General features: G+C 44.1%; 1 protein-coding gene and 1 non-coding gene across 3 annotated transcripts in view; both read right to left on the bottom strand.

The window, feature by feature from the left end:
* Positions 1 to 24,886, bottom strand: part of POLR3E (RNA polymerase III subunit E) — a 115,622-nt gene extending 90,736 nt beyond the window's left edge. Inside the window, exons 1-6 of one of the 2 annotated variants that reach the window (XM_077449002.1) lie at positions 24,769 to 24,886; positions 20,057 to 20,157; positions 17,721 to 17,771; positions 12,558 to 12,635; positions 12,289 to 12,404; positions 1,173 to 1,255 (exon numbers count right to left, since the gene is read on the bottom strand). In XM_077449002.1, coding sequence (XP_077305128.1) covers positions 1,173 to 1,255; positions 12,289 to 12,404; positions 12,558 to 12,635; positions 17,721 to 17,771; positions 20,057 to 20,092 — 364 coding nt within the window. In that variant the 5' untranslated portion in view covers positions 20,093 to 20,157; positions 24,769 to 24,886. The remainder of the gene's footprint in view (positions 1 to 1,172; positions 1,256 to 12,288; positions 12,405 to 12,557; positions 12,636 to 17,720; positions 17,772 to 20,056; positions 20,158 to 24,768) is intronic. The other variant, XM_077449003.1, reaches the window with a different exon arrangement.
* Positions 24,887 to 24,979: 93 nt separating this feature from the next.
* TRNAL-AAG (transfer RNA leucine (anticodon AAG)) lies at positions 24,980 to 25,061 on the bottom strand. Its single transcript has one exon. It is a non-coding gene; the product is annotated as a tRNA-Leu (tRNA).
* Positions 25,062 to 26,792: the final 1,731 nt, after the last annotated feature.

Here is a 26,792-nt window from a genome sequence, read left to right as displayed (position 1 = left end):
AGGATTATGGAGGCCAGTGTTCTTAGGAACCTTAAGTGCAGCAGAAATTTTTTTGTAACTTTGGCCAGATCTGTGCCTTGCCGCAATTCTGTCTCTGAGCTCTTCAGGCAGTTCCTTTGACCTCACGATTCTCATTTGTGCTAACATGCACTGTGAGCTGTAAGGTCAGGGTCACAGCAAAGGGTCTGAATACTTAGGACCATGTGATTGTTCCGTTTTTCTTTTTTAATAAATCTGCAAAAATTTCAACAATTCTGTGTTTTTCTGTCAATATGGGGTGCTGTGTGTACATTAATGAGGAAAAAAATGAACTTAAAATGATTTTTAGCAAATGGCTGCAATATAACAAAGAGTGAAAAGGGGGTCTGAATACTTTCCGTCCCCACTGTGTGTGTGTATATGAAATTTTGTCAGCCATGTACTGTTCATTACTGAAAAGCCATTAGTACTCATCCATATACATACAGTAGATCTTTCAGAACTGTCCTACTTTGCCTGGGGCCTGTGCTCAATGTTGGGGGCCATAGATGATGTCACATTTAATTATGATGCAAGTCCCTGTTGCCATATATACGAGAATACTCCAATTGCAGTAATGCGATACTGTTAAACTATAATATTTATTTACTTGCAATGCAATACCCGCATATCTGTTTAACTATAAAGCCCCATACACACGAGCGGACTTTTCAACATCCAAAGTCTGACGGAATGATTCCGGCAGACTATTCGATCGTGTGTGGGCTGCAACGGACTTTTGATTCACAAAAGTCTGACAGACTTTAGAAATGGAACATGCTTCAAATTTTTCCGCCAGAACTCTGCCGGACCCAGAAATCCACTCGTGTGTGTGCTAGTCTGACGGACTAAAACCGACGCTAGGGCAGCTATTGGCTACTGGCTATGAACTTCCTTATTCTAGTCCAGTCATACATCATCACGTTCGAATCCGTCGGACTTTGGTGTGATTGTGTGTGGCCAAGTCCGTTCATTCGGAAAGTCCATCAGAACTCTGTCAGAACTCCGTCGAAAGTCTGCCGGACTTAAGTCCTGTCGTGTGTACGCGGCATAACTAGGCTTAAGGATGGCTGTCCTCAAGCTGGATGAGAACAACTATAAAAAAAAAAAAAAAAAAAAAAAAAAAAAAAAAATTAAGCATGACAATAATATACCTTTTCTATAGAATGCAGCGGCATAGCGATTTGAGTTGCTTGCAGCTTGTATGGATGAGAATGTCTGTTTGTCCATAAGTTTCCTAGGTAAAAAAAAAAAAAAAAAAAGACACACATTAGGACAGTATAATCTAAAAAACTTCTAACAAAATACACTAATGAAATTTAACATCTTAGGGTTAACGACTTGCAAAATACGGGGACTAAAGCTGGCCATAGACAGCTCAAAATTCAGCTGGTTCAACAGGGACCACCTCAATTTTGAACTGTGTGTGGCTGTCCCAGTTTCCTTCATCCACCTTGTTAGTGCAGATGGAAGAATTTTTTTTTTTTTTTTTTTTTTTTTTTATCAACCTGCTGACTGAGTGAAAAAATAAAAAAACAAATCATCCATGTCCAACTTAAAGCGGTGTTGTACTCACATTTTAAAAAGCTCACAAGCCATAGTGTTTCTCCCATAGATGCCAAAACGAACCTTTATAAAAATCCGATCGCTGTAATTAACTTTTAATTTACATTTCAAAGGTGACTTCCGGGCTCTCCTCCCGTGGGAGTAGGCATGGTTATCGCCTTTCCCCGGCTCCGCAAAGTCCCCTGGGAGGTTTCTCACATTGTTCCCATGAATCAGTGGGGAACGCTGTCCTGCCAAAATCTCGTAAGATTTCGGCGTCGCATGACGCCGGTCATGTGACGAGGACGTGTCAGAAGGCACCATTGTTTATTTCATTGCCATCACAACAGGGCGGGAACTTCCGAGGACGCCGCCCGTTGTGATGGCAACCCGAAGTTTTACGGCGCTGCTCGCTGCTAACAATGAGCATGCGTGGGATCAAGCGGTGAATGCTGGGAGCACAGCATCACCGCATCCCGGAAGGAAATGTTTGTAGGCTTCAAATGCCCACAAGCAACATGGAAACAGCCGGCATGAATTTTTAAAACAGTTTCTTCTGCAAGAAATCGGCAAGCCGGGGAGTAAAAAGCCACAAGTAGTGAGTACAAAAACACAGTAGTAAACGCATAACAAAGACAAAGAAAAAAAAAAAAAGAAAGATTCGGCAGCGGAATCCCGCTTTAAAACTGCCTATCTTGGGACTCTATTAAATTAAGGGTAATAAAAAGAGTAATACTTACATAGCACCATTATCTCACAACCCTAAAATGAATTTTATTTGCTTCACCCTTTAATATTGCAGTTACTCGTTTCCTCATAACCAAATTAATCCCCACAGAGTTTCTAACAACTTTGTGTGCATAATACATAAATCATATACAGCTGTGCTCATACCCTGGCAGAATTTATGATTTCTTGGCCATTTTTCAGAGAATATGAACAACACAAAAACTTTTCTTTCACTCATGGTTAGTGTTTGGCTGAAGCCATTTATTATCAATCAACTGTGTTTACTCTTTTTAAATCATAATGACAATAGAAACTACCCAACACAAAAGGGGTTTGAATGGCTTTTTAAAAAAGGTAACCATCCTCACCTGTGATCTGTTTGCTTGCAGTGTGTGTGGGTGTGTATGTATAATGTTATATATAGTCAATGAGTTTCTAAACTCCTGACAAACCCTGGCATCTTTCATCCAGTGCTGAACTGACATTTCTGGGTTCTGAGTCATGGGGAAAGCAAAAGAATTGTCAGCGGGAATAGGTAGTTGAACTGTATAAAACAGGAAATGGATATAAAAAGATATCCAAGGAACTGAGAATGCCAATCAGCAGTAATCAAACTCGAATCAGTGGAAAATTAGGGGGTTCTGTTGAAACCAAACCGCGGTCAGGTAGACCAAACTAAAATTTCAGCCACAACTGCCCAAAAAAATTTTCAGAATGCAAAGAAAAACCCACAAATAACTTCAGGTGAAATACAGGACTCTGAAAACATGTGGTGTGGCTGTTTCAAGATGCACAATAAGGAGGCATGGGCTACATGGTCAAGTCTCCATAAGAAAGCCATTACTACACAAAGGCCACAAAGTATCCCATTTACAATACACCTAAAAACACACAAACAAGCTTTAAACCTTCTGGCACAAAGTCATTTGGAGTGTTTTAAGACCAAAATTTAGCTCTTTAGCCACAACCATAAACGCTACATTTGGAGAGGAGTCAACAAGGCCTATGATGAAAGGTACATCATTCCTACTGTGAAACACGGTGGTGGATCGCTGATGTTTTGGGGATGTGTGCGCTACAAAAAAGTACAAGAAATTCGGTCAAAATCGATGGCAAGATGAATGCAGTATGTTATCAAAAAATACTGGAGGAACATTTGCATTCATCAGCCAGGAAGCTGCGCATGGGACGTATTTGGACATTCCAACATGACAATGAGCCAAAACAAAAGGCCAAGTCGACCGGTCAATGGCTACAGCAGAATAAAGTTAAGGTTCTGGAGTGGCCATCTCAGTCTCCTGACCTCAATATCATTGAGCCCCTCTGGGGAGATCTAAAAGATACAGTTCATGCAAGACAGCCAAATAATTTACAGGAACTGGAGGCTTTTTGCCAAGAGGAATGGGCAGCTTTACCATCTGAGAAGATAAAGAGCCTCATCCACAAATACCACAAAAGACTTCAGGCTGTCATTGAGGTTAAAGGGGGCAAGTATGGTATTAAAGTGTAAGTAAACCCTAGTTTTCAACCAAGAAAGCTGCCATCTATGCCTCTGTTTGATCTACAGCTGCCATGATGCTGCACATGTGATCAGTTCTGACAGCAGCAATTGGATAGTTTGACAGTTTGGTTGAGAGCACAACCAATGGGAATGTTACAATTCCGGCACGTGCTGTAATTGAAACTGTTTTATGGAAGGGTTTACTTCCGCTTTAAGAACTGGGGTATGTAAATTTTGATCAGGGTCATTTTGGTAGTTTCTGTTGTGATTAAGATTTAACCACTTCAATACAGGGCATTTTAATCCCTTTCCTGCCCTGGCCAATTTTCAGCGCTGTAACATTTTGAATGACAATTGCACGGTCATACAACACTGTACCGAAATGAAAATTTTTATTTTTTTTCCCCACAGATGAGCAGTCTTTTGATGGTATTTGATCACCTCTACGTTTTTTGTTTTGTTTTTTGGTGCTATTAACAAAAAAAGAAAAAAATGGCAATTTTGAAGAAAAAAAAAAAAAAAAAAAAGAAGAAGATTTTTTTAGGCCAATATGTATTGTTCTACATATTTTTGGTAAAAAAAAAAAAAAAAAAATTGCAGTGAGCGTAGATTGGTTTGCGCAAAGGTTATAGCGCCTAAAAAATAGAGGATAGATTTATGGCATTTTTATTATTTTTAACTAGTAATGGCGGTGATCTGCAATTTTTATCTATCGTGACTGAGATTGTGGCGGACAGATCGGACAGTTTGGACGCTATTTTGGGACCAGTGAAACTTATACAGCAATCAGTGCTATAAATGTGCACTGATTACTGTGTATATGTCACTGGCAGGGAAGAAGTCTAACACTAGGGGGTGATCAAGGGGTTAAATGTGTTACCTAGGGAGCGAGTCTAACTGTGGGGGGAGGGGACTGACTAGGGCAGGAGACAGATCGGTGATCCTATAAACTAGGAACACACAATCTGTCTCCTCTCCCCTGACAGGACGTGGATCTGTGTGTTTACACACACAGATCCACATTCCTGTTATGTTACGAGCAATCGCAGGTGCCCGGCGGACATCACGGCTGCCGGACACATGCATCAGCTCCCGAGTGACACTGCACGAGCGTGCCCCCAATACCCCTAGGAAGTGAAGGATGTCATATGACGCCTGCCCAGGATGGAAGATCCCATCTGCGGATGTCATATGACTATGGGCGGGTAGGGAAGTAGTTAAAAAGAGTAAACACAGTTTATTAATCATAAATGGCTTCAGCCAAACACTAACCATGAGTGAAAGAAAAGTTTGTGCCATCATTCATATTCTCAGAAAAATGGCCAAGAAATCAAAATTCTGCCAGGGAATGTAAACTTATGTGCACAACTGTATCTAAAAGTCTATCTTTATCTCTGAATGTATTTTGCATATCCATTGAGATGACTGCACCCACAACTGCCTTTGTTCTAGCCGTCTTTTTTTTAAATACTTTTTATTGGTTTTCTGAAACAGTTGTACAATACAGAGCCTTTGGGTATTCCCCAACTCAAATAGCACAAAACAGTAAAAAAAAAAAAAAGAAGAAAAAAGAAAAAACACACAGCTACTACAATGAACCCCGCAGGTTGAAACCTGCGGATAGGAAACCCTTAAAAAAGGCAGCTAGGGGGGGCGTGGCCTGGAAATGGCTGGGTGAGGACGCTTGTATTCGGAGCTCCCGGCCTTCTCCCAGCTCTCGGGGCCTATCATGATCTGACTTTTATCTTTTGCTCGAGGCATGTCCGCTAGGAAGAGGAGAACCGGGGGGGGAAGACCAGCCAAGTGAGACCGGGGGACTCCGGAGGCTCTATCGAGCACTACTTGCGGCAATCCCGGCTCCCCTCCGCTGCCTCCAATATGGCGAACCCACGTGGGGAGAACGGCGTGGAACTAAGGAGCCGACCGCTGTCGCCTGCGGCCTCGGCTGACTCGGACTCTATGTCGGATATCCCCCCTGCCTTGCACTCGAGACCGGGAAGCCCGCTGATGAGCTCCGCGGGTCCCGGGGGAACAGCCGAGATCTGGGCACTTCTTAAAGCCCTCCCCACTAAAGCTGATATTGAGGTCCTCATCAGCCGTATAGACGCACAGCATCGCAAGGACATGCAGGAGGTGAGGGGGGAGCTGGGCTCAATAAGAACTAGGCTGACAGCAGAGGAGTCGTCTGTGGCAGACCTGACGAGCAGGGTCTGTGCTCTGGAGCGCCTCCAAGATGCCCATATCGATGCCACGATACTGCTCCAAGTCCACCAGGAAGAGTTGGAGGACAGGAGCAGACGGAACAACCTCCGCCTGCACGGCCTCCCGGAGGCGACCGGACCAGAGGACCTGGCGGCCACCGCCACTGCCATCTTCCGAGCGCTGCCGGGGGACCCGCTCCCCCCGACCCTGAAATTTGATCGAATTCATAGAGCGCTGGGACCGAAGTCGCAGGATGTCAACAGACCAAGAGATGTGGTTTGCCGTCTTCATCACTACTCCCATAAGGAAATAATTGCCCGCAGAGCGTGGGAAGCGGGTGAGACGGACTTTGATGGAGCGACGATCAAGATTTTGCCGGATGCGTCTAGAGCCACACTACAGAGGAGAGCCATGCTCCGCCCGGTGCTGGATACGGCCCGTCGGAGGGGTGCCACCTACAGCTGGGGATACCAGTTGTCTGTCACATTCCGGAGAGATCAACGGTCGTTTTACCTCCGCTCACCCAGAGATTTACCCGATCTGTTCGCCTTTCTGGATATGGAGCCCCTCAGTGTACAGAACTGGCTGATGTTCCTTCCGCCGCCGGGAGGCTGCTCTGGATCGCAGTCCCTGCAAGGGAATACCCGGCCAGGACTTCAGAGGCAGCGCCGACGCCCACGGATGGCTACTCCGGAGGGGACACGTGAGTTGTGAGGGTCATCCCCTCTTTAGGGGGAGACTAGAACCACCATACGGGTGTTCCCCTTGCCCTGGCTGAATTCTGTCCCCCCCAGGCCCTTTATGTTCCTGTTTTTTGGACATTCGCCCTTTCCTATGTGCAGGCGACGTTGCCTTGCTGGGGTGGGGGGAGAGTGATGGAGGTCAACGCTCAATGACACCTGCTGCCGGTTCATGGACGGCCTATTGTTGTGACTAGATAATGACTGCTCCCCTTCCCCCCCCCCTCCTGGTTGCCCCGCACCCCGAGACGGGGATGTCACTCTCCCACCACGCCTGGAGCGCGGCCCCTCCCCCCTTCCTCTGGAGGTTCTCATGTTCATGGACTGTACTGAGGCTGTGGAGCTTATACGGAGGTGTCCAGGATCTGGGGTCCCTATGAGGTCCACACTGGGGTCCGTGGGAGGGGGGTGGGGCTTAATCTGGTATGACATCCGGAGATGACACAGCTGACGCTTCCCCTGAGCTTGAGGAGAGAGGCAATGGTTACATGGGATGGGGCAGGCCTTTTTTCTCCCCACCGCACCTATGAAGAGACCGCCCGGCATTGGACTCCTGGCTGAGGGGGGCGGGGGAGGGATAAACTAGTTCCACATTTGCTCTCCTCCTGTTATATCTCTCCATGTTATATAATTTACATGTTGTTTATATGCCTTTTGGTTATATGTTTTATCCCTTCATATAGTGCCTGCCGTCGTGCGCTGACCTGCTGCCGAATACGGGGAGAAGTAGCTCCTCGGTTTTTTGCGGGGGGTCACTGCTCGGCAGCTTGCCCCTTGACAGACGGTTGGTTTGGGGCAGCTTGCCCTGGGCCAAAGCTGGGATGTAGAGGAGGCTTTGGGTGGCGAGGGGTTGCCTGGGTAAGTTATTTTGCATGGCTAAGACCCCCATGCTTGTATGGGGGCCTGCAGTCGTATCCAACGAACGGGGCCACTTGGGCCGGTCGGCGATCTCTATGTTTTCTAGAGATCCACCTTTTTCTACGCCGGCTGTAGATGAGTCTATTGTTAGAGGGCTGTAGTGCGGCTGCTACTTAGATTTTTACTGCTGGGAGGAGACTCTAGGCCCTCACAGTGCGGTACACATGGTGACCCGGAGTGTTGCACTGGCGACTCTCGCCTCCTCCCCACCCCCCCCCCCCCCCATTTTTCATATTTTTTCTCTTCTTGTTACCTACGTGTTGGGGGCTGGGGGGGGTGGACAGGGGGAGTCCATAGTCGGAGTGGCTTCAGTGTATGATGTTCCCGGAGCTCCGGTGGGCGGGGGGAAGGTCGGGAGCACTCCTCCGTAGCCCGTTCCAGCCACTACCCCACATAGGCCAGCACGCCCCTCGGCTGTTATCAGTTGAGAAGTGCAAATTCAAGCCTCTGGCTTGAGGTTAGTTGTTATCCCCTCCCTTTCCCTTAACTCACAACCCCCCCCCCCCTTTTTTTTTTGTTTTTTTTGTTCTGGTTCTGGTTCTGGACAGCCTGCAGATTTACTCTTAACGCGAAGGGTCTTAACTCCCCAGAGAAAAGGCATATGCTTCTGAAGGATTTGAAACGAGCCCGGGTAGATATAGCCTTCATCCAGGAAACTCATTTCAAAGAGGACCGTTTGCCAGTCCTCAAAAACCGATCCTTCCCCCTGGCATACCACTCTACCAATAAGACTAAGTCCCGAGGAGCCTCCATTCTCCTCTCCAGCAGGATACCCTGGAATCATCGCGATTCTCTCGTGGATCCAGAGGGGCGGTATGTCTTCCTTAAAGGGCTTATTGGAGAAACGCAACTGACGCTAGCGACCATATACGCCCCCAACGAAGGACAGGATCTCTTTATGCAAAACACTCTCTCTAAACTGCTTAATTTTCAGGAGGGTCAGCTGATCTTGGGGGGAGACTGGAATGTACCCTTAGCCCCTACTGTGGACACCTCCTCGGGGGCTTCCTTCATGACATTGAGAATGCGTAAACGTATCACTAAACATCTCCACGATACACAGTTAATTGATGTGTGGCGCCTTCAGCACCCAAATGAACGGGATTACACGTTCTATTCCACTCCCCACAAAGTGTATTCAAGAATAGATTACTTCCTGATCCCTCATAGTCAACTGCACGCGGTCACGGACTCTGCTATAGGTCTGAGGACGTGGTCGGATCACGCCCCGATCTCTTTGACCTACGCTCTGTCCACAAACCCCTCCCGACGGATGAGGTTTTGGCGTCTAAATGAGAGCCTTTTGCAGAACTCGGATGTCATGGAGGAAGTGGCCAGAGAATTAACTTTCTATTTCCAAACTAACACGACAGCCGACAGCTCCCCGGGGGCGGTGTGGGAGGCACATAAGGCGGTCGTCAGGGGTATCTTTATCAAACATGGTGCACGCATAAAGAGAGAAACAGGGCAACAGCTAGACTCGCTCCTGTCCAGTCTTCGTACTCTGGAGCTACAACATAAACACTCCCTTGACCCACTGGTGGAGGCTGAATTGTCCTCCCTTAGGAGCCGGATTAATGATATACTCGGTTATAAAGCTAAAGCCGCGATGCAACGGTGTAGGCTTATAGCCTACGAATCAGGAGACAAATGCGGGCGCATTCTGGCAAGGGCGGTCAAGGAGGTTAAGAGGCAAACGTACGTCCCCCATATTAAGACAGAGACGAATGTGAAGGTTAGCTTACCACACCAAATAGCAAACACATTTCAAGACTATTATAGAACATTATACAACTTGCAGACACCATCGGAAATGCAATCACGGATAGAAACTTACCTGACGGCTAGTCGGATGCCTACATTGTCCCCTGAAATTGTAGCCGAATTGGAGGCCCCAATAACCCCTGAAGAACTGGAAATGGCACTCAACTTGACTAAACCGGGGAAAGCTCCTGGGCCTGATGGCTTTACCCTCCAATATTATAGAACACTTTTCCCTTCCCTCTGCCCCCAGATGGTATCCTTTTTTAATGATATAGGGGACACGGCGACCTTTTCTAACGATACTATGAGGGCACATATAACGGTCATCCCCAAAGAGGGCAAAGACCCTTTAGTTTGCAACAGCTACAGACCGATATCGCTTCTAAACACGGATCTTAAGTTGTTCACCAAAATTTTAGCGACCCGATTAGCCCGTAACTTACAGTCTCTAGTCCACTTGGATCAGGTGGGCTTCATCCCTACCAGGGAGGCTAGGGATAGCACGATTAAGGTGCTAAACTTAATACATGTAGCTACCCAAACTAGTACACCCTCAATTTTTCTAAACACTGATGCTGAAAAAGCCTTTGACAGGGTTAATTGGGAATATATGTTCACAGTTTTACACCATATAGGATTAGGTGACACAATGCTCAGATGGATCGCTCAGATCTATACTACTCCTACAGCTCAGGTCAAAGTAAATGGGATTCTCTCAGACCCCCTCCCTATCAGGAATGGGACTAGGCAGGGCTGCCCGCTTTCCCCCTTGCTCTTTCATTGGAGCCTTTTCTGTGTAAAGTTCGGAACAATCCAGACATCCAGGGCCTGGTGGTAGGAGATACCCAGTATAAAGTCTCTGCCTATGCAGATGACATGTTGTTTTCCCTTTCAAATCCGGTAATCTCCCTCCCTAACCTTTTACGGGAGTTTGAGGAGTATGGACAGGTATCTAATCTCAAAATTAACTATAAGTCAGAGGCCATGAGTGTTGAGATCCCGCAAACAGTGCTGCGGGCTCTACGCTCTAGTTTCCACTTTAAATGGACGTCCGTAGCTTTGACATATCTGGGTACCTCTGTCCCAGCAAATTTACACCACACTTTCAAAATGAACTTCCCGCCATTATTGGCCCGAACTCGAGCCTTACTTGACTCCTGGACTAAAGGCCTACATTCTTGGTTTGGCAGGTGCAATCTTATTAAGATGTGCATTCTGCCCAAATTCCTATACTTACTGCAGGCACTACCAATTGCAATCCCCACATCCTTTTTCAGACAGGTGCACAGTCAATTCACGAACTTTATATGGGCGAAAAGAAGACCGAGATTATCCCGAACCCTGCTTTCCCTACCCAAGATTAATGGGGGACTGGCTGTCCCGGATGTGCGGAAATACTACCAGGCTGTACACCTTGGTAGGATTATAGATTGGGGCAGGCATCGGGAGCTGAAGCTGTGGACACAGCTAGAGCAAGCCCAAATACAAGTTCCTCTGCAAGGGGCTGTCTGGTGCTATTCCCATCTTGCAAAGGGAGCGAGAACGCACCCTCTGATAGGAACAACACTTAGGGTGGGATCACAATCCTGTACTACATACTCACTGTCCCAGCCCAATTCACCGCTGTACCCTATTATAGGGAACCCACTGTTCCCTCCGGGACTAGACTCCCGCATTAGGAACGCTATGACGGCTATAAATTGCACACAGGCACGACACTTCCGGACTGGAGACTCATGGCCTTCCATAGAGGTATTGAGTAATACCACGGGCCCTTTCAAATTACCTTTCTGGACCGCCATCCAACTAAGACACTTCCTTGCCTCTTTACCCTCCCCACAAGGGTTTGCCGAACCCCTGACTTCCTTTGAGGGCTACTGCTCCGAACAGGGCAGACTCCCGCGAACGTTGTCCATAATGTATAACCTTCTTGTCGCCCCCCGAGATGACGCGCACCTGGCCTTTCTGAAAAAATGGGAAAGGGAACTGAACTGTACGTTTACTTCGAACCAGACTCAACGTATCGTGACACTTGCCCTGAAATCCTCCATTTGTACGAAAGTACAGGAAACTAACTACAAGCTCTTGACACGGTGGTACCTCACCCCCCAAACTCTACATACCTATTACCCGCACACCTCGGCGCTTTGCTGGAGATGTCGGAAAGAAAGGGGCACTTTGTTGCATGTATTTTGGTCATGTTCGAAGTTATCCTATTTCTGGTCTACAGTCAGGACCATTATTCAGAAGTTCACGGAATACGTTATTCCGGACGACCCGGCCTTTTTCCTCCTACACGTTAACACAATGTCCATTAAACGATATAAAAAAAAAAACGGTCGTATGCCACCTGGTAAACGCCGCTAAATCCTGTATTCCCCTTCAGTGGAAAAGCCAAACCCCACCTTCGGTGGCATCCTGGATTAAGAAAGTAGAAGACGTCAGTAAATTGGAAGACCTGGTGCTCACTGCGAGACAACAACACAAACAATTTACAAAGACCTGGGCGCTGTGGCACCAGTTCATCTTCTCGACGGAGGGTACCTCCCTTAGAACCCTTCGCTGAGGCCATTAGTTCGGCAAGCGCCACAACCAGGGCTGTCCAGACTCAACCAGACCTAACCCCCACCCCCCCTCTCTTTTTTTTTTTTTTTTCTCTCAGCAATACATTGACATATCTGAAATGTGTATGTTATATCTGTAATATGCATATGTTTATGCCCCCCATTTTTATGCGTTACTGTCTCCTCCCTCCCCCCTTTTGTGTACATGTTTTGTTAACGCCCATGTGGGGCATCTCTAAAAAATGAAAAAAGTTTATATTTGCAAAAAAAAAAAAAAAAAAAAAAAAAAAGGCAGCTAAAAACTTACGAGGAATAGGTACTGGTCTCATCATTGCTAGTGCCATCAACGTTTAGGGCAATCTGTTCTCCTTTACTGCGGCAATAATTAGGACTCATCGCGTTAATGGCCATATCCATCTCCACCTAGAAAATGGTGTATAAGAAATCGTTATATTTTATGTTACTTGCGGTTACTTTTTATACAGCACATGACATGCCTAACAAGGCTATACACACACATGGCAGTAATCAGCAGGAATTATCGAGAAATTAATTCACAGATCAGATATGTCCTACCTTCTGTTGCTTTGGCTTTATTCTTGCTGAAAGGTGTGGCACACCATCATAGGTCATCGATGCAGGTCGGACTGGGTACTAAGTAAAGAAGAATAAATTAAAGATTTGCCTAAACTAGATATAACTATACATTACTGTTACATAAGCTATTGTTTTCAAATTTTAACCTGCAGCCAGTTAAGATTTTCCAAAACTTCTAAAACCCTTTTCCCAATAATAAAACAACAAGATAGAGTTTGTAGATAGGAGGTCATGCACACTAGGGATGCGCCAAATAGTTTTTTTGGTGTCGAAACCGATACCGAAAATAAATCTTCCTTGATCCCGAAAGCCAAAACCGATAACGAAATTTACTGTTTTTAAAAAATATTTTTATACAGGAGATGGTCAGAGACTGGGAGCATGGTACAGGAGATGGTCAGAGTCTGGGGGCATGGTACATGAGATGGTCACATATAGACAGTCTTTTTAAAGATTGGCAGCTGCAGCTCTGTACCTTATTCTCCATGCTGGATACTGCACTCTAGGGGGAGACAGGGAACACACTGCTAGACGCCTCTCCCTTGCTTTCACTTTCATAGTAAACAGTGTGCCCGAGCTCCTGCACAGCCGATTTACACATCGGCTGAGGAGCCACATGCAGCCACCGCGGGGAGAGGGGGACTTTACAGCAAGACCCCACGGAATCCTGCAGTATGGGTGAGGAGGGAGAGGAGGAGGAGAGACTAAAGATGGAATGACACCCCCGTGATGGGCGGGGCCAATCCCAGCAGGCCTCGTCCCATTTTCGGCGCCAGTATCTGAAAATTTTCTTTCGGCTTCCTGCCGAAAAGGGCCATTTTCGGCCGATATGTTTCGGCGGCCGAAATTTCGGTGCATCCCTACTGCACACACTTAATTGACTTGCTAATTTTCCAAACACTATGCACAAAATGTAAACGGATTAGCTCACCTTTATGGAAAAATTAATAAATCCTCATATTTTTGCAGAAAAAAAAGAAAGTGCATTTATTTGTTCTACCTAGCAAGGGCCTGGAAAGCTCTGCACACAATCAGTAGATCACGAGTGCAATGTGGGCTCCTGCAGATTTGTCCTCTGGCTTTCAGTTCGTACCTTTGTATGGTATTTCTGTTTGAATATTGGAGAATGTCGGCGGACTAAGAGAGCGCTCATCAGCATCCCTTCAGTCCAATAAAAATACAACTCTTGATTGTCACGGTGGAAGACAGTGCTTGTAGTTTGTTCTTTCACAGAAAACGGAATAAATTATGCGGCCGTGTGAGCAGAGCCCCGCACAACCAGGTTCTGTTCAAAAAGTGACAGCAGATGCAAAGAACCCCTGTCCACTGCCATGGAGCATTAGAGGGAGAGTAGGCAGGAGCTGAAACATGTTACATGTTTCACCCTAAACACGGGTAGAACAGGTAACATGTCCCAAAGGTGAAGCTATCCTTTAAAAGTGTAATTAAACCCTCCTCTCCCACAACGATGGTGCTATCTTAGCCTTTCTTTAGATCTGCAGTTGCCATGGTGCTGCACACATGACCAGCAAGGATCAGTTGTGGTCTGTCCAAACCCAGGTCAGAATTGTTTTATAAGTAATTTTTCATTTCAATATACCGTACTTTGAAATATTCTATTTTATATTTTAATACATTTTTATATTTTTACTGTTGACCAATCTGTATATGCTTGCTAATCTATATTAGAATATAATTGTTGTTATTGGGAATATTTTGTAATCATTTGAGATAAGGGATCATCAAGGAGATTGACATGTAGAGCACAACATTGTATTTATTGATTGCATAGTCACAGTTAGGGATATTTTTTAGATACTGGCATTCATACCAGATTAGATATTATGTGTAGACAATACAAAATAACCGATAGACATAATACAGGCATACTGAGAAAGAAACTTGTGTAAACATTATAATTAAGTATAACATACACAACATTTAAGGACGGCATTGAGTATTAGAATGGTGGCATCCACATTTCCTGTGAAGACAGGAAGTGATCACATATAAGATATAGTTACATCGGTGGGTGTAATGTCTCAAAAAATGAGTACCAAGATGGCGATATGAACACTTCCTGTGGAAGCAGGAAGTGACCTCATACTGCTCATACACTTAGTGGGATGTAGTGAGACCTAACAGGAAGCCACAGTATACAATATGCAAACCTTCTGACTAAGTCTATGGAAGTACCAAGATGGCGGTAACAACACTTCTTGTTTCCGCTGGAACAGGAAGTGATTGAAATTTTACTGCACACTCATTGAGTAGAAGGAGTTACCGGGTGTAGTAGGTGGGAATTAATACATATAAGACAACCAGTCATAGGCGCCACCAGCTTCTGAAGACGCCCAGTGGGAGGGGCGAATTGCATCAAGCTGAGGAGACCTAGTGACGTTTTTTTGCACGCCAAGGCACCTTTTTTTTTGCGCAGTTTTAAAAGTTTGATGTAAGTGTAATGATTTTGGATTTTTATGAAAAAAAAATAAAAAATCTAGCAGTATTTATACTATATATCCTTTTCTCTTCATTGCCACACACTCAATATGGATATTGAATCACCGGGAAAGTTGAGAAGGTGATAATTATATCTGGATATAGGACATACCTGACGTCTCTAATATATCGGTCGAAGGAAGGTGATATTTTCACCTACATATTGATTACATCAATCAGGCGCATTTAAAGATTACTGTTGGTGAGTGGAAACCCAGGAGGGGAGCACGGAGCGCCACCAAGATCTACACCAACTGCATGATTTGCACAAGTTCAACACACCATATGATTATATGGATGGACTTAATATGATTGCACTTTATTTGTTTTGCACTATAATTGCACTGAGCAGTTTACATTGTTAATTAATACTATGTTATTGATTATATTGATGTAGGCACTTTATTATACATTGCTTTATTGTTTATTGGAGCAACGCTGAGTATAACATTCATATTTACAGTTCACCATAACCTCTAAATCAGAAGCAGTCACATGATCATATCCCTGCCTGCCCAATCAGCTGCAGCCACTGCAATCCCTACCCCACAGCTGCACGCACACAAAGTGAATGCATGTGATGTCAGTGATCGAATATTAAACATGTTATAGTTTACATGGGGGAAAAAAAAAAAAAGACACTTATGGGGGTGGCCCGTGTCCACTGCCCCATTCAACACACACACACACACACACACACACACACACACACACACACACTAGTGCCCACCCCGCCCCCCCCACCCATTTCTCCCATAGCAGTGTCCACTGTCCCTTTTACATTACACCCCACACACAGTAGTGTCCCCTTCCCTTCCATTGCATCTGACTGATCGCTTTTATTCCTATTACAAGGACTATAAACATCCCTTGTAATAGAAATAAGCATCACAGGTCATGTGCACATGAGACTGAGAAGCAGCACAGTTCGGAGGGTGGAGGAGCTGGCCAAGTGACTATTCATATTAAAGTGGTTGTATAGTCATTTTTATGACTTTTACCTACAGGAAAGCCTATAATAAGGCTTACCTGTAGGTGACTGCAGCGGCGCATGTGCACAGGGGATTCTCGGCTGAAAATCCAGCGGACGCCGGACCCTGCTGGAAAGAAGTCTCCCGCGCGCACGCGTGGGAGTGACGATATTGTGGCTCCGGCGCTGTGAGTACCCGGAAGAAAAAACGCAGAGGGAAGATGTCAGCTCCCTTGGCGTGGATCAGGCCTCGTTCTAAGGTAAGAATTTCACAATGAGCTAGTATGCGGTGCATACTAGCTCATTATGCCTTTTCCTTTGCAGGTCAGGAAAAAAAAAAAACTTCAGCGGGTATACAACTGTTTTACCATGCTGGTGATTAGTTGCTAGGTCCTAAGCAACCAATCACCTGTGGGAGAACTAGAAGAGTCAACTTGGCCAACTCCTTGGCCCGCCCTGCGACCTGTACTGCCTCTTGCTCTCCGTCGTACTGATGACAACATTGGAGGAGGCGGGGAGGGAGGAAGAAGGACCGAAGGCATGGCAGAGAAAGACATTTGTGAAGACCGGCAGCTAGCAGGAGGAGGCGGGGGTCGGTGGCACAGACTTGTTCCCAGTCTACCTGTCACCTACCGGCGGTCGACAGGTAGCCTGCGATGAAAGTGTTGCCGACCCCCCTCTGTAGATAGATACAGAAGCAGTTTAAATTTTGCAATTTAAAGTGCGTGCAGTGTTGAAAATGCATACCAAAATTGAGCATAACATAGTAACAAGCAGCGTTTTTTTAGAACTCAGAATTCAGACTTATTTGTCATGATAAATGAGAGCCTTCTAGTAAAATGCTGTTGAAAAGTTTGATTATTTTTCATTGTTTTGTTAGTCCTTGAGCTTATCTGTCAGCAGCCAAAAGCTGCCCATGCATGGCTTGAATATTGAATGATTCCTGCTGAATTAGCTGAAATTTGAGCCATGGGTGGCCCTGTCAGCATCACTCAGCTCAACAAAAGTCAATTTAAACACTGACTGAGCCGGATGGAAAATCACAGGCCTAGCAGAGACTGCATGAAATCAGATGCAGTCACTGTTTGGGTATTCAGGCAGCAACAGGTGCTGTGGTTGCCTGAGTACAATTGCAGGCAGTGGAGATTCCTACATTCATGGTGGATGGAGAAATTGATTAGAAACTGTATTTCATGAACAGTATCTCTCATAAACGAGTTCACTGCAATTTTCAGATATCAAAATGTGGAACATTTAGGCCCAATTCACACTGCAACACAGATTCATTGCATTGGCCCCCTGCTTTGCCGTCTACACTAGGGGGCAGTGTGGTGGGCAATCCAGTGCATCATATTGCTCCTCTTATTTGAAGCATACAAAATATATTTAATTCACTGCAAAGTCGGGCAGTACAGCGTGATTCGGCCCGGTTCGCTCCAACAAAATGCAGCAGCTAGGCAGTGCTGCAGTGTGAATGGAACACACAGGAAACAATGGTTTCCTGTGTGTCCCTGCGGTAAAACATCTGTCAACGCATATAGTGTGACTTTGCCCTTAGGATCCCAAACCAGCTTTCCAGAGACAGAAAAAATAAATATATGACTGACATCATAAAAAAAAAAAAAAAAAAACTTTAATCTGAATGTGTGTGTCTACAATTTAAAGGACAATACCTGGAATAAGTACAGCTTATCTGCCAAGCTCTTGGCCAGGAAAAGATCAATCTGAAAAAAAGAAGTGCATCGGTTAGAAGAAAGGTATTGTGTTGGGAAGACTGCTTCAGCAATGCCACAACAAAAAGCATAAAATGAAAATCAAAGTGGCTTCATGCTTTGTAGCCCCTGTGAGGGCGCTCAAGGAGCAGATTGTAGTCTCTTGTTTATTCCTGTTTATTCAAATTTTCAATAAACATATTGAAACAGAAAATCAAAGTGGCATGAGCACCCTCAATCCATGTAATTTTACATTCATGTACCAAGAGCTTATGATCTGTCATAAATGCTCTGTCAGTTGGAAGAGATGAAAGTGCATGTACTTTAAGTGGGTGTAAACCTCAGACATGAAATATGAACCAAGTATAATCTTGGTCTGCTGTCTTGTTCTTCTGCTATCATAATCAGTCACTTCTGAAAAGTTTTCCTAACACCAAGAGAAAAAAAAAAATGAATGGTGAAGGAAGCTCCAGCACACAGCCTGTGATTGACAGCCTCAGCTCTGCTGTGTGTTGTGTGTCCCTTCCTTCCAACCAGAGCTCTCTTCACTGAGCTCTGCAGAGTGTAACCTCAGATCCCCAACCCCGCTTTCTAAAAGCTCAGACAAGCTATATATATTATGGAAGAGATTGCTGCAGATAACACAAATCCTCCTACATAAGTTGTGCCTGTTTATCTCTGTGTATCACCAAGGCACTTTATTGGGTATATGTAAGGGTTTACAATCAACCACTTTAAAGAAGCAAACTACTGAGCACTGTAATCAATCTTTCATTTACCGAAGAGTCTTGGCTACTATGAGTTATGGAACACAGAAGCAGTGTAGAGAGTGCCAAATTGTTGCTAATATTCCTTTATGTAATAATGGTATTGGAATAACACTGTGGGTTGGATGATCAAATCATTTTTTGTATTTCTGGAACGGTCCTGATTTCATAAAATACACAAGACTGGCTGATGTCAAAATGATGTAAAAAGCTGACAGCACCAGGTTTTAGAATGCAAATCACAGGATCCAATAAAGATCCTGACCAATAAGCATAGTGTTTCCTACGAATGCTAGAAAAAAAAAAAAAAAAACAATCGGCAGCCACTATACAGGAAATGAATGAGCTATGCCCAGGTTTCTACATTTTGTGAAAATTATTTGCATAACTGATTGCTGCTCCAATCTCTTTAACAAAATAGTCTAACATGTCATCTGAGACTACTACAAGTCTATTGCCCCCTCTGAATTTAATGTGTCCCAGCCATTAGAGGGACTAGGATAGTGCTGCTCACTATACAGGACTCTAATCTCTGACTTTAATTTAGCTTCTTTTTTTGCTATAAATCCAGTTTTATTAAGTGTGCCAAGGAGATCTCTGCCACTGATTGCTCCTGCAAAAAATACAGCATTTTTATTTGTAAGCATCAAGTGTCAAAAAAGATTTAGTCTTTAAATGGTTAAACTGAGAACTTCTACACACTGAGTTGAATTCATTCAAAAGTGGAAACATTGTATCTCTGATCTTTTCTTGGCAGACTGCCCAGAGAGGAAACAAGTCTTCAGGCAACTTGCATTGACTTCTATTACTGAAGTCATTTGCAAGTTGTGCTGAATATATCATCGGCCTTTTTTAACAGCACAATTGGCCGATGCCGATTAATTAAAAACCGCCAAATATCGGCCGATATATCGGTCGACCTCTAGACCTCACATCATCCCCAATTCACACATTATCAAAAACCCATAGGGTTTTACAGACATACCTGCTGCAGCTGGCAATTTGAGAGGAGGTGGAGGATAGACAGTTAAGCATATATGCTTCTTTAGTAACTGAACTTTGCTACCATCACTGGGACAAAGGAAGAGAGCTTGTGTGTAAACGTCAGAGAGGTGGGTGGGCCACAGGTGCTGGAAGGCAGGCCAGGCTTTGTAACTAACAGCCTAGTGAATTGTTAATTATAGACTATCGCAGTGGCTCTTTAGGATGTATGTAAAAAAAAAAAAAAAAAAAAAAAAGCAATGGCATCCCCTCCCTAGGTTGAAAATGTCTAATTCTTGCTCATTCTATCCAAAACCACATGTCTAGCTAGGGTTACACTTTAAACGTAATGTATGAAATATGCAAGCAGCCTTATACAGTCACATTAGCTGATTTCCATGTATCCTTGTCATTAAAATATTACGTGTAGCAGAGATCCTATTATAAAAGATTTTCCTAATGGAAAATTAAACCATGTTAAACTTACAAGCAGTAATGAATGGAAAACTATCAGTAACTTAAGAGTCCCTATGAATAAAAGACTACTACCTCTTGTATAATTGGATCGTCATCTTCATTTTCCATACTAATGGGGGACACACCAACAGCCTGTGTTCTTCAGGGTGCCAGGTAGAAAAGTGTTTTATCTCCTACAGAACAAAGCAAAAATATTCAATTAGTTGACAAATGTCTTGACTTACAGTAATAAGAACCTGTATGGAAAGGATCGGTGCTTGTCAATCACCTGCTACATGAATGGCAGACACACCTACTCCCCCAGCAACAAGGGTTCCTACAACTGCTAAGCTCATCCTGTTAACTCACGCAATGCCAAATAAAATGAAAAAAAGGTGACAACTTAGGGAAAAAGGTTCACAAGCCGAGTCACAATGTCATCTGAGAGACCTACGTTGGCACAATTATTTGACATTCTAGTTGACTTGAACATACAATATTCCACTTTATTTTATTTTTTAAGAGTCAAACAAATCGGTGCATCTAATGTTACACTTTTACAGATGACAGGGGGCAGATAAATTTGTGCAGCCAAAACTCTGCAGAAACACCAATCCTGGATGCAAATTTGCTGCACAAAGGGTTTGTCAGAAGCTCTATACACAGGTAACATGTAAACAAATCTGACAGCCACCAACAGCCATAGATGTACACACAGTGTGTACAGGAAGTGCTTACAACCACTGCCAAAAACCTAATTCTTGCTGGCTGCGGCCTGTGGACACTGCTGTTCAGCCGTCTGAATGTAGCCTTAAAAGAGAGATTAATGACTGATAGGTCTGAGGAGGGGCTGGTATATATATATATATTAGAGGTCGACCGATATGTCGGCCGATATTTGCCGTTTTTTAAATAATCGGCATCGGCCGATTGTGCTGATAAAAAGCCGATTCTACAGCGGGACTTTGAAATGACTTCTGTAAGAAGTCAGTGTAAGTTGCCTGAGTCGTCATAGCAACACTTTCCTCCTCTCTGGGCAGACTGCCAAGAAAAGAACTAAATGATACAATGTTTACACTTGAATGAATGAAGTCATCTCAGTGTGTAGAAGTTCCCAGTTTAACCATTTAAAGACTAAATCTTTTCTGACACTTGTTGCTTACAAGTAAAAATCCTGTATTTTCTGCCAGAAAATCACTTAGACCCCCCAAAAATTATATATATTTTTTTTAGCAGAGATCCTAGGGAATAAAATAGCGGTTGTTGCAATATTTTATGTCACACGGCATTTGCACAGAGGTTTTTCAAATGCATTTTTTTGGGAAAAAAATACACCATTTAAAAAATAAAAATAAAATAAAAACAGTAAAGTTAGCCCATTTTTTTTTTTTTTCCAAAAGTTTTGACTACCTGTTTTTATTTAATATATAGTTTTTTTTTTTTTTTTTATCTAGATCATACATACAAGTAAACTGATTGGAGGTTTGTTTTGTTTAATAAGTGTTTAAATGTAAGAAATTTTCTGTATCACTTATGAAGTTGCTTTCACACTGGAGCGGACAGGCGTTGATGGTAAAACGCAAGTTTTAGCGGCTCTTTACCATAATTTTAGCGAAGCTATTTGGCTGCTAGTGGGGCACATATAACCCAGCTAGCGGCCAAGGAAGAGGTTAAATGCGCCCATGAAGCACTGCTGCCAAATCGCATTGCATGCGCTTCGGCAGTGGTGCCCATTCATATCAATGGGCAGGAGTGGTGGAGGAGCGGTATACACCACTCCAAACGTGCTGCTTGCAGGACTTTTTTTTTTAAGATCCTGCCAGCGCATCGCCTCAGTGTGAAAGCACTCTGTCTTTCACACAGACTGCAGGGGAGCCATTTTGCAGGCACTTTACAGGCGCTATTTTTAGCCCAAAAGCGCCTTAAAAAACGCCCCAGTGGGAAAGGTGTGTTAGATCAAGGGGGATTAAAAATAAATAAATAAAATAAAATCGGCCTAACATATCGGCCCAAAAAAATCGGCATCGTATATCGGCCGCCATGATTTCTAAATATCGGCATCGGCCAGAGAAAAACCCATATCGGTCGACCTCTAAAATATAAATATATATATTCTCATGTGTTATTATTATTGTTTGGATTTTTTGTTTCCCAAAACAGGTACTACAGGTTATTTCATCCAATAAATGTGAGAAATTAAAAAGCCCAAAGCATTAGTGTTCCTTACATTTTGGTTCTGTGTTATTATATGATTGATACTTATTTCCTGATAAGTACTGTGTTGCAAGCACTACTAGTAACTACTACTACTAACCACTGCGGTTTGATGGCCACAAACATTCTGCATTTCGGAAGTGCATTTGGGGAGCCATAACATTTAATGGCAGCTGCATTCATGTACGATGTGGGACGTATGCACGGAACATGCCTTTCCTGCCCTGCGGTCTAGTATGAACTGCCCTTACAGTAGAACTGTAATGAAAAATTAAAGCTGGAGGTTTCACTTTTTTTTTTCCTCCTCCGCCATATTTGTCGTTTTTTTTTTTAATGGGTGTTGAGACCGATACCTGGTTTTGAAAGGTGCCTGCTTACACTTCCCCTACGATTGCTGAGACAATAAGAGTGGAAGACCACCCCCAACCTCCTGGGACACATCGCACATCCCAGGAGTCTGTGGGACCATTTAGATAGCGTGGCGCAGAGGGAAGCTGGCTTTGAAGCAACAAGCAGTTCCAGCCAGCTGCTCACAGTTAACATGGCCACGCCAGGGACCTGAAGACCGGTGAAGAACTGGCCCGAGTGAGGACATTGCTGGATCCCTGAACAGGTAAGTGTCCTTTTATTAAAAGTCAGCAGTTACAGTATTTGTAGCGGCTGATTTTTGCAGAACTGACTAAAGCTCTTGTTTAACCCCTTGCCACCCAGGCCAATTCCGACACTTCTCGCCTACATGTAAAAATCATCAATTTTTTTGCTAGAAAATTACTCAGAACCCCCAAACATTTTATATATATATATATATATATATATATATATATATATATATATATATATATATATATATATATATATATATATATATTTTAGCAGAGACCCTAGGGAATAAAATAGTTGTTGTTGCAACTTTTTATCTCGCACAGTATTTGTGCAGCAATTTGTTGGGGGGGGGAAAAAACCTACAATTTTACTAACGGCTCTAAAGTTAGCCCGATCTTTTTGCATAATATGTACCATGCTGTCGCAATCCCCCCCCCCCCCCCCCCCCGTACCATGATCCCCTACTGTAAGACACCGACAAGCCGTTTCACTAATCCAGGGATTTAAAACCCCTGCAGCTTAAAGCGGAGTTCCAACGTTGGTGCATATAAAAAGTCAGCAGCTAAAAAAAAAATAAAAAAAAGTGTAGCTGCTGACTTTTATTACTCACCTGTCCCATGATCTCGCAATGCTGTCGATCAAAGCCTCGATTTTCTTTCCCCCAACTCTCCTTGGCGCCGGCATCACTAGTGTGGGCAAGCTTGCAGCTTCACTGCCTGGTATGTGCAAGTGGCGCTGCGCGTCCTGAATGACCGGGCAATCTCCTGGGACCTGTGACTTGTCCCAGAAGATTTCAGGGAGGGGGGAAGAGGAGAACTTCTGTGAACAGAAGTGGGAGCCGGGTACCTGGGAAAACTAGGTACCGGTGTCTTGTCAAATAGGGTCCTCCATCAGATGCTGTCCTCTGCGTACTGCGCATGCGCAGTACACAGGAGCACAGATTCCGAAAATTGCCGAGGACGAACGGCGCCTGCGCCGTGAGTCCAGGTTCTATCCCCACTATCCAAGTGGACATAGAGTTAGAATAAAAAAAGAGCCGAGCGCAGCGAGGCCGAGCCCGAAGCGTGGCGAGCGAAGCTCGACTGCGAGGGGCCCTCTAAAATTCTAAACCCTATGTCCGCTTGGATAGTGGGGCTACCTCCTCCACTCACGGCGCAGGCGCCGTTCAGCTTCGGAGATTTTCCGAAGCTTCGTCTGCTCCGTACTGCGCATGCGCAGTACGGAGCGGACACATATGGATGGCCGGACTCTATTAGCCAGAACACCGGCTCCCCCCCTGACATGCCAAATGTGGCATGGGGGGGGGTGGGTTGGGATTCCTTACAGCGGAAGTTCCACTTTTGGGTGGAACTCCGCTTTAATCTCATGTCCGTATTGTTTTGCCTTGCCAGTAAGGACTACAGGGATTCTAATAGGTCGGCGCTATCCATGTGACCAATGAGAATCCATCCAGCCCGTATGGTAAGCACTGCGAGGAGAGGAGAAAATCGCCAGAGTGGTGACGCTTTTTTTTTATGTGTGACACCGGGGGAAATCGCAGCAATCTGGTGCAGTGGGACCGGGGGTCCAGTGTAAGGTCTGCTTACAGATTTTCTGTAAACTTACACTTTAAGCTCAGCACACACATCACAATCTGATTGTACAATCTCCTGCAGATCCGCCAACTATGTAGTGACTTCTCATAGGACATGGTTGCTGGCAGGTGGAAAGTTGAGTGTAGGGTGCGTGGTGTCCATTATGTGCGGCCTGTGTATGTCCATCCCCTCCCCCTATCTCCGGGACTACAAGTCCCAGCATGCCAGCTGTTCTCAGAGCGCCCTGTGCCCGTCTACTCCACAATGACAGACCGGGTGGGGGGGAACACTCCTGGCACGTCTGATGGAAGCTGCCTGTCAGGCCTGCTACAGGTAGGTGGTCACCTACCCACCGTACCGTCTCAGCTCCGCCTGCATATCATCGCCCCGGTCACCTCACCGCTCCGCACCTACCTGACACACCGTCCTCCCGGTCAGTCTCCGCTCCTGTCACCGGCGGCCTCTCCGGCTCTCAGGAAGCAGCCATACTGCTTGTAATGCAGACACGTGGGAGCGGTTGCTGTTACCCACAATGCTTAGCGCTCACTAAGGCCACCAATCAGCAGAGGGCGCTGTTGGCTAGTGGTAAGGTAAGAAAAATAAAGCAAGAGGAAAAAAACAATTGTGGCAGCGGTGGGATTCGAACCCACGCCCCCGAAGAGACTGGAGCCTTAATCCAGCGCCTTAGACCGCTCGGCCACGCTACCTTGGTATGCTGTGTGCATAGTGTGTTATGAATGCAATAGACCGTCAATTGTACATTTCTTTAAATTGATCCTAGATTATATATAGATCTTTAACCACTTGCTTACTGGGTACTTAAACCCCCCCTCCTGCCCAGACCAGCTTTCAGGGACTCATAGCAGAACTACGATATTGCGGTGGACAAAACGCGTACACACGACCGGTTTTCCCATCGGAATAAACTCTAAAGGTTTTTCCGATGGAGTTCCGCTGCTAAAACTGTCTTGCCTACACACGATCACATCAAAGTTTGACTGTCTAGATTAGAACGTGGTGACGTACAACACGTATGACAGGACTAGAAAAAGGAAGTTCAATAGCCAGTAAATAATAGCTGCCGTCTTGTACTTGCTTCAGAGCATGTGTTTTTTTTTTGGTCCGTCGGAACAGCATACAGACGAACAGTTTTCCCGATGGGAATTGGTTCCGTCAGAAATATTTAAAACATGTTCTATTTCTAGGTCCGTCAGAAAGTCAGATGAGGCATACACATGATTGGAATATCCAATGAAAAGACTTTTGAAGCTTGAATGGCCTTTGTCTAGAGCCCCTGAACAGCAGCAAATCATAAAGCGGAACTAAACCCATGGTTCCAAAAAACAGTTAGGCCGCGTACACACGGGCGGACTGTTCGCCCAACTTTGTCCGCTGAACAGTGTTTCAGCGGACAGTCTGCTCGTGTGTGGGCTTCAGCGGACAGTTTCAGCGGACAGTCTGACGAACAAAGTTTTTCGGAATTCCCGTAAGACAGTCCGCTGAAACTTGGTTTCAGCGGACAGTCCGCTCGTGTGTAGGCTCGTTCGACAGACTAAGTTTCGCGCATGCCCAGAAAGGATTTACAGGGCGGACAGGGCGGAAGCGCTCGGTCTTCTAAAACCAGTGTTCGTATTGAAGCTAGCATATTCGTCATGCTGATAATTTTGTGTTTTTTTAATATAGCCCGTTCTTTTCTTCTTCGTAATGCAAGAAAAGTGAAGTAGCTTTGCTGCTTATATTCACACAGAGTTATACCAAATGTTTTTATTCATCCTCATCCTATGATTAATCTTCCAATTATAGAAAAAATATATTCAAAATTATTAAAAAAAAAAAAAAAATTATATATATATATATATATAGATAGATAGATAGATAGATAGATATATCTTAAAAAAAAAACAAAAAACAAAAATGTTTAAAAAAAAAAAAAAATATATATATATATATATATATATATATATATATATATATATATATATATATATATATATATATCTATCTATATATATATATATATATATATATATATATCTATATCTATATATATATATATATATATATATATAGATATAGATATATATATATTTAAAAAAAATATAGAATTTATCTATTACTATATATTTTTGGAACTACTATTGTAATTTTTTTTTTTTGTTTTGTGAAACAAGATGGACTTGCATTTTTTTTGGCCAAGCAGGACTATGCAAGTAGAGATAGATAGATAAATAGATAGATAGATAGATAGATAGATAGATAGATAGATAGATAGATAGATAGATAGATAGATAGATAGATACCCAAACCAGCATTTTAGCTTACACATGATTGCATGTTCAAAATCAGCAGAGCTTCCCCTCATTTCAAATGTTAAGCCTCAAATTTACAGCGACTGCACTTCCAAGTGCACTTGCAGTGCTTTAAAAATTGCACTTGAA

Source organism: Lithobates pipiens, unplaced genomic scaffold, assembly GCF_037356315.1.
Source record: "Lithobates pipiens isolate NorthernLeopardFrog02 unplaced genomic scaffold, aLitPip1_a1.2 Scaffold_22, whole genome shotgun sequence".
Lineage (NCBI taxonomy): Eukaryota > Metazoa > Chordata > Amphibia > Anura > Ranidae > Lithobates > Lithobates pipiens.
The sequence above is the reverse complement of the archived record's forward strand: the minus strand, read 5'-3'. Positions and strand labels throughout refer to the sequence as shown.